A 13331-nucleotide genomic window follows, 5' to 3' on the forward strand; every position below is an offset into this window, starting at 1 on the left:
ATTAACACAGACAAAAGACAGCTAAGGAGTTTTAAGATGAACTGTGAATTTGCTGGAACTTGGAGATCCCTCTTTCATGAATGAGAGCGCATTTATTCCTTTCTTATACTATGCTTATCTCTGCATATTTTGAAATAGGCACACATTTCAGCCTGGTTAAACATATGAATACTCAATGAATCACAGATCAACACACACAAATGTGTCTCATTTGTCTGGTACAGTACCTGAGTTGGGCACAATGAGGTGCCCCCCCTGGGAGCTGAAGGAGCCCAACGCGGTGCAGGACGGATCCCTAGTACGGAGTAACGTCTGGGTCTGTGTGCGACGGCCCATCGTGCAATCGTTGTTGTCCAGGAGGCAGTGTGGTAGCTTAGGCGATAGTTTAGAGGAAAATTCACCCCCTAGGTCATCTTGTGGGGTCACTAAACCTGAGGAGTTGTACACCTTAATCTTCAGGTTGGGAAGAGGGTCCAGCAGAGGGGAATTAGTCATGGGGATTTTGTCAGCCACATCGTGGAGGGCGTAGACGGGGCCGCGGTACATGGCGGCCGCTGAGGTCAAGTCGGGAGGTGATGTTAGGAGATCAGCTGGAAAAGAAAAGAAAGTGACATCGGTCACGCAGAGTAAATGTCTTGAGAGAAGTTTTGTGGTCACCGCATACTCTTTCCAACTGGTAGGAAGCCAACTTCAAACCAATACAGCCACCAGGAACTAAAGTGTTGGCGGCAATCAGCAAGACTGCTGCTTGACTTTACTCATTTGTTTTTTCGCTCATTAGGGAGGTCCACCTCACCGCCAAGAAACATTACTCAGTCAGAGAAGTTATAGGCGCAGCTGTGATTCATGAGTAACAGATGGCATCACTAACGCTCGGTTTACCCAATAGGTACAAGGATTAATGTTCAATAGCTGAGTGGGTGGAGTGATAGCAGTGGGAGCGCTCTCTCCAGCTTTTCCACTACCTCCGACCCCTCTCTGCTCTCCAACAACACCAACTTTCTGCATGGTGCAGATGTCAACGTAGGTCACAAAGTGTTCAACTAAAACAAGAGACGGGTAAAATAAGGATCTATGCCTATTCTCATTACCATTTTTTGTAGTAGTACAATAGTTGTAGTAGTATTCATGTTTGTGTCATTATTATAAATGCTATATAAAATATGAACAGTAGTAGTTAAGGTGTGGTCAGAATTATTGCAGTATACTCATTATGTCTTAAGCCTGTTCTTTTTTGTTTTTAAATAAGTAAGCCTAAATGTTAGAGTTCTACACTAGTTAATAAATGGCTCAATATAAATAACCTAACATTATTTAGCTGACATTGACGGTCAGTACAGACATATAGACTGGTCTTGATTTGTTTATCTGCCACCATCAGGTCCTCTCTTCAGTTATCTGGTTCAGACATCTACTGATTTGGACTGCCAGAGGTTATCCATATAGTTATGAAATATACTTTTTCTTTTACAAATATTCTTAAAGCTATTTAATCAAAGGAAAATCTGTCGCATTAACACTATGGTTTACTATACTGTTTGTGTGTACCTGTTGCTGTTGTTTGCAAATGTTTCTTCTTCTGGTGGATTAGCAGATGTCTTTGATGTGTGTTTAACAGGGACAACAATCCTACATTTAGCAAAGATTTTGGTTTTAAATACCCAAATCTTCTTTTCCTGTGTATTATTTTCTCTTTTTTTCCAGCTTTTAATTTTCTAGTTCCTAAAACCTCAGACTGACTTTTACATTTACAAACTGCTGTGTTATTGTCAAGCTCACTGCCACCTGTCCTCAACTCTGCATCTTATCTTATACAAGTCATGCGTCACCAGCCCAAATCTAATTAAGAGTTTAATATGCGACATGCAGACTGGCCTTATTATGCCTTAATGAAGGGGCATAGTTCGGTCTGCCGTCACAGCGACGAGCAATTTAATAGTTTCATCGCCTTGCTCGCAAAAACATGTCGTCTGTATTTCTCTCACAAGCTTCCTGCTCATCTACAGTCAAAAGGGCACATTTACATTCACACCATCACTAACACACACGTGGCGCCAGAGCAGCTGAGTCAAACTTATCTCACCAGGTTAATGCTATGGGTTGCTAACGCCTGACATTACAGTTATGCAATCATCGGCGTATTGAAACTGACTGAAATGTGTCTGTAACAACACGGAGTATCGAAAACTGTCGGTACCAAAAGCAACGATCGAAAGATGAACAGCCTTAATTCCATCTGATGTTCACTAAGTAACTCACAGGTGGTATAAAGGAAATCATGTATGCATGTGAAAACAAGACATAAAGCATGTGCACACTAATACATGCAGGCAAACACACACACAAAATAAACATATATCAATACTGAACCCCACCTTTGCGGGTGGTCTTGATGCTGACTGGCTGGAAACCTCCATTGAGGGCGGAGGAATCGATGATGTCAGAGTCAAAGTCGCGGTGGTTCTTCCTGTAGATGAAGAGCGCCACGACGACCGAGATAACCAGGCACATGATCACCGCGATGACAATGCCCACATACAGAGCTACATCATCTGTACTGGGGGCCACTGGAGGAGGAGTGGGAGAGACAGAAGACAAAAAGAAAAACAGTCTTTTAAGATCTCATGAGTTCACATCAACAGCTTTCTTTCTCAGTATGCAGGGGTTGTGATGAAGCCATTATCAGCAGACTAATATCCTGCTTTAAGATTGAGCCGGATATTAATAACCATCTACTGGGAAATAAATGCATACAGTTCTCCTGTCTTTTTTTTTTTTTTGACTGTGGTTAATGCTGCCCCGCTGTGGCAAATAATCTGGGTGTTGATTAAATAATAGAGGACACTCTTAATTGTAAAAAGTGAAACGGGATAATGATGCATGTACTGTAGAGAGTCACACACAACTTTATCTTTTTCTCCTTTCAGCTTGGCCATCTTACACTCAATGTTGGCTGATGTTACACACTAAAGGGCACACAAATAGCTCTTCCTCACAAAGATATCTGCTAAACATATGCAAGAGTCATGATGTGTTGTGCGTTAGAGGGGCTTGTATACCATACATCATACAGATAACTAGAAAAACACGAACATAAATATAATGATGATGAACTCTGCGCACAACGACGCAATTAATAAGGACGGCTGCTCCAGTGCAACCCAATGACACACTGTCCTAACAAGCAGACTCAGAAGCGAGATCAAAAGTCCTGAAGACGTTTTCATCTTCAAATTACCGTGCTATGTGTTGGAGTTCAGAGTCTGCTTCTGTCTTTGTTCTTACACACTGAAGATAAGATCTAGACATAGCTTGCATTTCTCAAACTGTCTTTCATCTCTGTCTCCCTTCCCAGAGTCTTTCTGTCCTCTTTCCAGCTGGAGTAACCTCTGTGATTAGCGGGCCTGGCATGGACATGGTGGCTCTTGGAAACGCAGACTCAGACAGACACTCATTACCGATCAGACCTTTTAATGGATGCCTACTGACAGTCTGAACTCTCTGTAGTGTTTGCTAAAGAATGTTCTCCACTGTCACCATGTTGACGATAGAGGAGAAACTCTTCTTTAGAGGTAGCGAAATGTAAAAATAAATGTAAAAAATCAGAGAAAAATGTCTGATAAGATCATTTAAGTATGCAAATGCAACAGAATCTGCACCAGCAGAGGGCAGCATCAACCATAGATCCATACACAGCACTTTCAGGACATGCATGATGCTGAGCATTTGTGTAAATTAGCCTCATGTGTCTCAGGGATACAGATGGCACTCAATCTGTGTCTCCAGTGTTCTCTTGTACAAAGAAGGAGAAAAGCAAGAGAAGGGAGTGTTTTTCTGACAATCGAAAGCCATAAGTTGTGTTTTTTAGCACATCCTTGGTCTCCAAGAGTAAACGCGTGCAGCTTCGTTTTCTCTAGTTATGATTTGATGTTTTTTTAGCTGGATGAATAGGTATTAAATCCAACTAAACAAGTACGTCATTCAACACTCAGTTTAAAATCCATTATATTCAATGCTCTTAGAGAATATCTATTGAATTTAAATTGGGTATGACCTTAATTTTTGCTCGCTGTATTAACATAGTGATAGAATAAAAGTAGATAGTTTCTTTCAGCTAAGATGTACTGAATGGCCACGGGAAGACTTCATTTCCCTCGGTCCCAGGATGCGTGTGGCCTCGCTCTCTTCATGCAACCCTAACTGAGACATCACATTAAAGAAGAGTGTCAAGATATATCCTTATATATGTTAGGCCTCTTATCCTTCTTCTAGCACAGACACGAACAGAAAACAGAGCAGGGAGCCACTGATGAAAGTCTGAAAATGTAATTTCACTGTGCTTCTTCTGCAAGCTTCCCTGCAGTTATTTAACATATATTCCCTCAGTCGAACAATCTCCCATCCCCGCTTTGATGATAAAGGCAGCAACCTGCTCAGTGTACGCATTAAAATGTATCACTTAGATTAATACATCCCTTTGAACATGAGCCATTGTCGGAGAGGGAAAAGTACAAGAAATGGAAATGAAAGGGATTATTGAACACTTCATTCTCTAGGAGGACGCAGAGATTTACAGAGGGAGGGTGAAATACAGAGAGAAAAATATTAGAGATATGCACTGCCAAAGACACAGTGGGTTAAATTCTTTGCCTGAGTGCCTGAGCTCCCGACGAGGCAAAGTGTCAAGGCTGAAGTTCTTGAGGGGCAAGAGGGTAAAAGGCATTGTCAGCTCTGAGTTAGACAATAGTTGGTAAACAGGTAGAGACACATTATGAGATAGGGCAGAGCGGAAATCAAAAAAGGAAATGCCCTGAGGTGGTTATCTGCAAGTAAAATAACAGAAGAGCAGTAATGAAACAGAGATGGACATAAAAGGACAATGGCAAACATTTGTTTTACGTTAATGGGAAAAAATACCACATGTAAAACGTTGCTGTTTGCAATATAAGAAAGGTTTTTGTTTTTTTTACTGTAAACTTATTGTAAAACCTTTCAACAAAGATTAGAGACAGACATGAGCATGAATGTAGAAATAATGTTAAAAAAAACAAATGATAAAAAAACAAACAATAACTCACATGAATTTCCAAAATCACTCTTGTCTTTTGCCTCAGAGGACTTCTGATATAAGGAACCTTGAAGAGAGGTAGAGATTGTGGGTAGCAGAAAGAGTAGGGAAGGTAAGGATGGGGGAGGGTGGGAGGGGAGATGGCGGGAGAGGGATGATGAAAATCAAATTTAAGCCAACAGAAAAACAAACTCAACAAATGAGACAGCAACAAACTCATGAGTAGGAGTGATGACACAGGGAAGCGATCTTTCTTGATTTGGCCCCTCCTCTCCAGATCGGTGTACAGAGTATAAAGATGGATGGGAGGAACGGGGGGGGGGGACATGGCGGTTCGGTGAGGGAGTGGTGTGATCCATCAACTGGGCTTAGTGCCTTAGCAGCAGCAGGACTGATGCTGGCAGGTGAGGGGAATGGAGGGACTGATAAAGTGTGGGCTCCAACAACAGAGTCAATAGAACCAACAGCCTTGCATATGTCACTGGAAGGTGGATGGAGAGGTTAGTGCAAGAAATAAAAGGATTGCGTGTGTTAGGAAAGCAGGAAATGGAAAAAGGTTGAAGAAGAACGCAAAATCTTCCACATAGATGGTTTTTGGGCGGTAACGGGGCTTTTGGTTGGCTTCGTTGTTTGTTGACACGAAGGAGAAGCAGCGCAGAATGGCAGCCAGGGATAGTGCACTAGTGCACATAATATTCAGTCTCCCTGGGACATCCATAAACAACTATACAAACAATGAAGTCCTTATTGGAGAGGGAGAGAGCCACGGGCAGACAAGTGGACCGACAGGAAAATCAATAACTTGATAGATGGAGCTGGTGTGTTCATGTAATCAGGCAAAGGGAAGGCCAGGACGGAGCAGGGGGGGGGGGGGGGGGGGGGACTGTCAGGGTCAGTCTAACGGATGGCCCATTTGAACCCATCCTGTAGACTTTCTATTCATCCGTCAGTCTACAGTATAGCGAGAGTAAAAGCATGCTTCAGTGGGTGGCCTCCAAAGGAAACCTCAGAGCCCCAGAGAGACACAGATTATTCCTTACTGACAAAATAAAGCTGAGGAGGAAAAGGGGACTCGTAGTACAGGAAATCACTGTCTGGCTTTCAGACATTACTTCCTTGAATGTGGCAGATTTTCATCCTCGGAGAAGAATACTATCATGTGGCAAAACTGATGTCATCCTACTTCTTGGTTATGAATCTACACTCAATGGAATTCATGATTATACGCCAAAGACATTTACATCTAATCAAAACTTTTCAACCACTATAAACTGTAAATAACCTGATGTTCTTGGATGCCTGAAGTGAACCTTAGAATGATGATTTCCCCCGTCTCTGGTGTTTGATAGCAATAAAGCATTAGCCCTGCCTGGAGTGTTCGCTCCCCTTTCTCTACATCAATATGTCAAGAAAATGTCATGTCTGAGAGGAGGGTTACCAAAGGCTTAGAATCAGGGAAGGCCGACCACAGAGGGAGTGCAAAAACAAGAGATTTAGACAGGTCAGCCTCAGTGAACTGTGAAAACTACACGCTTGTGTTAAGAGTTGGGAAGTTCTATCTGAACAGGCAGAGTGCAAACCTCTCTCGATCAATCTGTAGATACATAACTTTGTTAACTCCTAACCCCAAACTCACCGACAGTCTAAATGTGATGAACAAGCTGCAAAGTAAATTATAATACAACTATCTCCTTTTTGAGTCAGGTCAGTTGTGTTTTTGTGCAGCGATGGAGACAGAGCATCTCGAGTTCTATTTCCAGCTTGTATATCAAATTCCTTCGCCAGATTTCCGCGATGGATTGCAATTGAAATGATTTAAATAAAGTCAAACAACAGAAAATAAGATCAAGCTGCAATGGAATCCACAGACACGTGTTTGCTCAGATCCCAGCCCTGCACTGGAGGGAGCAGATCAGCAGTCCGAGGTGAGTTCAGATTGCACACAACTTCCATTCCCAATCATATTTGCCATAATGTGAGCTTTTAGATAATGGGCCGTTCTTCTAAATGCTAGTGGAAATGGTCATTAGCATTGACATAAGTGGCTTCACCCTCTTAGCTTCCAAAAAAAATCAATCCCTGAAACGATCCTAAATCTATATCATTATGGCTTTATACTCTCTGCAAGCTGCCCATCAATCTACCGAGAACTAACGCTTCTGTGATAGGCTGAGTCGCAGAAATAAAATAAGATGAATAAGACAAATAAGAGTACTTATGAGAGTTTTTATAGATTTTTCCCCTGATGTTTCTCTACACTGTAGACATATGACCCTGGCTATAAAATCCGCTAATGCATTCCTCTGATGCTGACGCAAAATGAAATCATTGAGCACTGAAGTCATAGTTTCCTGTTGGTCCTCCATACATATGGACAGACAGTACGTGTTTACTTTGGACAGACGCATGCAAATCCATCAGCCATCCGCGCCTAAAGATGCATATTTGCCGCCAATGTGACGTCAACCGTAACATATAGCACATCATGTCGACACCATACTGCTGTAGCGGTTAACAACCCTTCAGTGCTGGAAAAATCTCACATCAGCTGCACACAGTGACGGCCAGCTGTATCAAATTCTAGACATCCAGCAGCAGAGCCTTTGTTATATTATTAGTGTCACAATCACCATCTGTAGGAGGTTATACACATAATGGAGGCATCTGTGACCGTGTGTGGGGGTCTAACACCTTCAAAGATGTTCATTGGAGAGGATTGTTTTATTAAACGCGACACAGAATTTAACTCAGTTACTGTGCAGTCTTTCCAGCTACCTCATTCTCTTCCACTTCCTCTTATTATTATTACAGGCAAAGAAAAGAAGGCAAAGACTGTTTGAGTAGTTCAAGGTATTAAATACTTATCCGAGTAGCTTCTTAACACTGCAGTAAACACACAACTGTATCAGAGCAATTGCAGCATGACTCCAATCTGTGAATGTATTATAAGGGAGAGGGAGCACTAAACTGCGTGGCTGTTTTCAACTTGCTGGAAGAAAGAGAAGCAGAAAACATTTTTTTTGTGGCTGCACCACAAACTGGCGTTGGCCTTTTTTTGCTAGCAAACAAAACAGTAAAAGCAATCGAAGGATTGTGATTGATGAGAAAGAAATGCTGGTGCATCTTGGGAGACTTTGAAATCATTATAAGACCAGATTATTATGTCGTCCGCAATACTTGCTCACTTTGCAACACATGTAATTGTCAGCAGGAAAAGGAGCAAGTCTACAGTTGTGCCACTTTGTGGCCACGTGTTTCCTCTGTTTTTAAATGAAGGTAGTAATTAAAGCAGTCGTGTAGATGTGACCCCCTTTATGTAATTACAATATATTATTATTTTAAATATAACTCTTAAATGCTTAGCCTGTGACAAGGATAATTACTTAGAGCACTTCCCCATGTGGCCTAGTCCTTTTTTTTAGCATGTACTTAAATCTGCAGCAGAGCTGACACAAGAAAAGACGTGCTGTGGTTTCTTCTTTTTTGTCACTTTTATCCAACAGCTTTTGTGTCGTATGAATGTGCAAATAAAGAGATTGAGTGCAGAAGACACAGAGAAAGGAGTTTTAGCATGTCGTTTTGTTTATGTATGAGTGAAGCGAAACAGAGTGAGTGAGAGACAGGGTGACAGTGTTATGTCGGCATGTGAAACACAGCGTGTCAATGAAAGAGCAAAGTGAAACTCATGGTCAAAGGGTGAAGAGATTTCTTTGGTTGGCAGGTCAGAGAGAGTAGCAGAGGATTAGTCGGGTACTCACTCTGCATGCACATCCCATCGGTGCAGTTCTTGGACTGGAGCACCATGCCCTCACAGTCCTTTCCCCCGTTTTTGGGTGCTGGAACGCTGCATTCTCTCCTCCTCCAGTGGGTGCACTCTGTCCCACAGGTGGACCACTTAATCCACTCTGTCCACACGCCATCCACTACCACACAACAGACAGGACAGACGGGGGTAGAGTGAACGAAATGGTCAAATGAGAAGATGAAGACAAACAAGTACGTGAGTGGGTGAACGTGTGCGTGATTGAGACAGCGGGATATGTGGGAGAGAGACACACAAGTAAGGGTGGAGGCACAAACAGAGCGAAATATGCAAACACAGAGTTGTATCATATTTTATGAATACCGTTTTTGTGCACCTATACCCTTTTCCACCCACTACCGAGTGGGTTTATTGTAATTTGATGCCATACCTGGGCAGAGAGGATTGCACGGCAGCTTCTGAATGCCTTGCCCTTCACAGATGGCGCCGCCGTTGAGTGGGGCTGGGTTGGTACAGCTGCGTGTGCGTTTCTGGTAACCGCGGCCACAGCGGCTGTTACACACCGACCACTCTGTCCATGTCGACCAACCACCATTCACTGGTATACATGGGAACGAAACGTGTTAAAACATCGCTCACACTACTTGACTAAATAAAAAGACAATTTAACAAATGAAATAAAAATAAGTAAAAGCACAGAGAGACACAAAATTAAAAACATTACATTTGGATTTAATTCTTCTATCAATACATCATTTATCATTGCACATTGTAAAATGTATAAAAAGAGCTTTCTCTGGTTGTTACTTTGCCATGCAGCCAGACAGTGAATACTGGTCACATTGCTGCATTTTCCATTCACTGATTCCTCCTAATGCCTCTTTTCCCTCTCTCATCCATCTCTGTCAGCGACTAAATCCAGTGCGGAGTGACACCAGGGCTTGTGTCTGAGAACAAGTCCGTGGCATTTGAGATGGTGGAACTGGGCCCCTTGGAGCCTCCGACTTTCAAATGTGACATGCTTATGAGTGAAGCCCAAAATATTGGACTCTAGGGGAAGACTGCCAAAGCCCCACATTTCTTTATTGTCTGCTCTCTTTCCTCCATGGATTATGGATCTATCTCTTCTCTCCTTCTTTTTCTCCATTGCTCGTGCTCCTGTTCCCAGTGTCCTTGTCGCGAGTTGGGCTGGAAACCACTGGGCTGGAAACACAGTGCATGTTCTAGTGCAACTCTCTCTTATGCTTTGGGTTTCCAAAACTGCTTTATGTGTACTTTCACATACAGCACAACTGTGCATAAAGGTGCAAGTACCCAATTTTGATTAAAAAGAAAGGACAGCACTAACAGACGCAGTGGTTTGTTGTACTTTCAGTCAAGGATGAGCTGACATCAAAGCAGTTATTCAACGCTAGTGACAGGAAAGCCTTGCGCAGACAGCAACCCTTGTCCCTGAAACCGTCTCTCTTGGATTCACAATTTGTGTTTCTTTATCGCCCTTACACTGACCCCCCACTAGCCACATTGTTCTTAATGTTCATGAGCCAGTGATGAGGGAATTATAGATTTTAAACTCGACCCTGGTGAAAGTATCAGTTTCAAGCATCTGTTCACGTTTGTCTCGTGTCCGTATCCATCCGCATGCATGCAACATTACCTCTTTATTCACTCTGAAAGTGCACAGCCTCGAGCACACTTTGTTCAACTTCACAGCCGTGCTGTGCAATAACAGTCACGTTAGCTGATGTTGGGGAAACAGTGGGTGGGTCTTGTGTGAAACCACAGCAGGGGTCTCTTTAAGTATGGCTCAGCCACATCAGCACCTCGCTGACAGTTCAGAAAAATCACTTATCTTCCATTCCTTGCACACCTTCCGGCATGAACAAAATGAGCAAATGTTACACGCCCCAGGAGAGAGAAGGATTCTGCTTTATGCAGAGTGACTTTGAATTTTGTTTTTTGGAGTTCAGCTGCCTTCTTATAGGAATTCAACACTTTTCTTCTGCGCTAGTGTCTGACTTTAGTCATCCCTCATGTGGACAATAACGAGAAAGAGTTTGTCGGTCAGGAGATGAAAGACTATCGTTATATCTCATTGACCATGTTGTCCAGTGTTAAGACGGTGCTCGTTTACCATAGACAATAACTGTGGCTGTGGTGCTGCGTCTCTTGGCCACAATGTTCTTAGCGACACAAGTGTAGTTGGCAGTGTCAGAGAGGCGGGCCTGTTTGATGATCAGGTTGTGATCGATGGTGATGTAGAAGTTTCTGTCATCCGCAGGATCAATAACTTCCTCGTTCTTCAACCACTCCACCTAAGGGGAAGGAGAGAGCACAACTTGAAAAAAAAGAGAAAGGACAAAGAGCTCGGAGACAACAGAAACGTCTTTTAAACAGACGCTGTGAGAACATGTGACAGGTTGACCTCATTAAATTGTAGAACAATCACAGCAAAGTGTTTAAACAGCTGTAGTTTTTCTCGTCTCCGACTAACCTCTCAAATAGCAGTGAGTGCCACGAGTAGAGCACAATTGTTTACGTCTCTGAAGGTCCTGCTACAAAAAGTCAATAGCTATCATGCTCCTTTTACTCTCCCCATAGAACACAGCACTACAGTAACAGCAGGATGGTCAGGCAGTAGAGAACATTCCTGAATCTGAGAGTCTCTCTGACCTTTCCTTATGAGTTTCATTTCTCTAAATGATACGGGTATTGAACTCCTGGCACTATCACAACCATTTAGAGCCTTTATACGGCAGTAAATCACCGAGATCCTTTTTCTCTTCAAGAGGTGTAAAGGTTTGGAAGGCTTCAAAAAGAATAGCATGTGCCGCCTCACCCTCTGAAGCCACTTCGATTCAACAATATTTGCTGGTTCTCTGGTTTTCTTCAAAAGGAGCTGTCCAGCGATGGGGAGACCTGGCAAATAGCTAACTTCCTGTGTATTGTGATAGCCCATGAGGAGCGGGGCCTGATAAGAGATAAGACCCTAAGGAGCCGTACAGGCGAAGATAAGTAGGATGTTTATAAAAGATTGTGCTCTTGAGAGATAAAGTATCTCAAAAAAGTGGGACAATGACCTGATATAAGGGCCGCCACGACAAAATGATGTTGTTTGATTTCATAAGAAACACACACATGGCATGGAGCGGTGCCGGGATGTACAAAACATTGGGCGATGTTGTAAGACCAGCATTGTTAGAACTTTCTCAGAAGAGAAGATGTGCTGATTGTGACATGCATCAGTTACATGCATCACCAGCTTCACTAGTATCTGTGTTTGCTTGACATGACGGATATCAAAGACGCCATCAGCGTCACACCTCAGCTGCCTGCTCCGTTATCCAGTGGGAACACATTGGAGAGGCTGAGACGAAGGTATGTTCAATACTACACAATTATCTCACAGTCAAACTCTGCCTACCAGGTCCTCCTTCACATATCATATGCACACAACACTTACATTGTGCAGCCCATAAAACACCTATCACCAAGACAAACTTACATCTGACCAAACACTGGATGCTTAATATCCAGCAAGACATATAGTACTACTTAATATCAGCAGAGCTTTACAGTAAACCTCCGTAAGTGTGATGTATAGTATATGCTAATTTGATGCTTATAAGTGTTTTTCTCCATAAACATATATTAGCTGACTCAATCTCGTGGAGAAAGGCAGGATAGGATTCCCTCACAAGCCATCTACTAGCTGAAATTAAATCTCTCTCACGAGAGCGCATTGAAACAAAGTGCTGCATAACATAAGATGCGATGTATCGGTCACTCAGTCGTAGATATATCTTATACCTCATCTTAATTCCTCAACATAATGGTACAGCATTATGAGCGACACTTCCCACATGAAAACATGTCTTTATATTAGCAGATGCTAATTTCAATTAATTCACAACTAGATGTTTAATGAAAGCAGCTTTATTATCACACAAATCAATGAGTACTGCAGTGTGGACTTAGACATAAGACACAAAATATTGAATCTATGGTAATAGATGTGTCATTATCATGCTGTTGACAATGTCAATTCTGAGGTGTCAGTCTTTCGCATTTTTTGTGAACTTAAACTATTCAGTAAGCGTGATGGTGCAAATGACTCAGAACGCTTTATAATGGTTATTCCACGAATTTATAGCAAAGCCTGTACATATGTGTTAGGTGTATATATTTAGGCGTTTCAGTATATTGCTGTTTAGTTGGCTTCAGTTTTAATTTCACTGCAACAAATGTGTCTTGACATCTGCTGAGGTGGCAATTAGACATCTGTCTTGACTTTCAGGAATTCAATAATAACTCACAAAACCTCCCTGAGGTTTCAACGCTGAGATATCCTTTATAAAAGTCATCTTATAATACACATTAGAAACAAGGTAAATAACTCCTGTGCATTATCTTGATCTCAAACCTGCAATCGTTATAATGAAAGCATAACGCACTATTACCACTCCATCATTAACAGGGAGGCTACAGTGATTAGAGTGA

The 13331-nt window shown here is 42.3% G+C and overlaps 1 protein-coding gene across 1 annotated transcript in view; it reads right to left on the reverse strand.

The window, feature by feature from the left end:
* Positions 1 to 13331, reverse strand: part of unc5cb (unc-5 netrin receptor Cb) — a 101700-nt gene that overhangs the window by 11310 nt on the left and 77059 nt on the right. The window contains exons 5-10 of the mRNA XM_076086316.1: positions 10966 to 11146; positions 9262 to 9429; positions 8827 to 8991; positions 5079 to 5135; positions 2376 to 2567; positions 228 to 590 (exon numbers count right to left, since the gene is read on the reverse strand). Coding sequence (XP_075942431.1) covers positions 228 to 590; positions 2376 to 2567; positions 5079 to 5135; positions 8827 to 8991; positions 9262 to 9429; positions 10966 to 11146 — 1126 coding nt within the window. The remainder of the gene's footprint in view (positions 1 to 227; positions 591 to 2375; positions 2568 to 5078; positions 5136 to 8826; positions 8992 to 9261; positions 9430 to 10965; positions 11147 to 13331) is intronic.

Source organism: Anarhichas minor, unplaced genomic scaffold, assembly GCF_050575085.1.
Source record: "Anarhichas minor isolate MPS153535 unplaced genomic scaffold, ASM5057508v1 ptg000002l, whole genome shotgun sequence".
Lineage (NCBI taxonomy): Eukaryota > Metazoa > Chordata > Actinopteri > Perciformes > Anarhichadidae > Anarhichas > Anarhichas minor.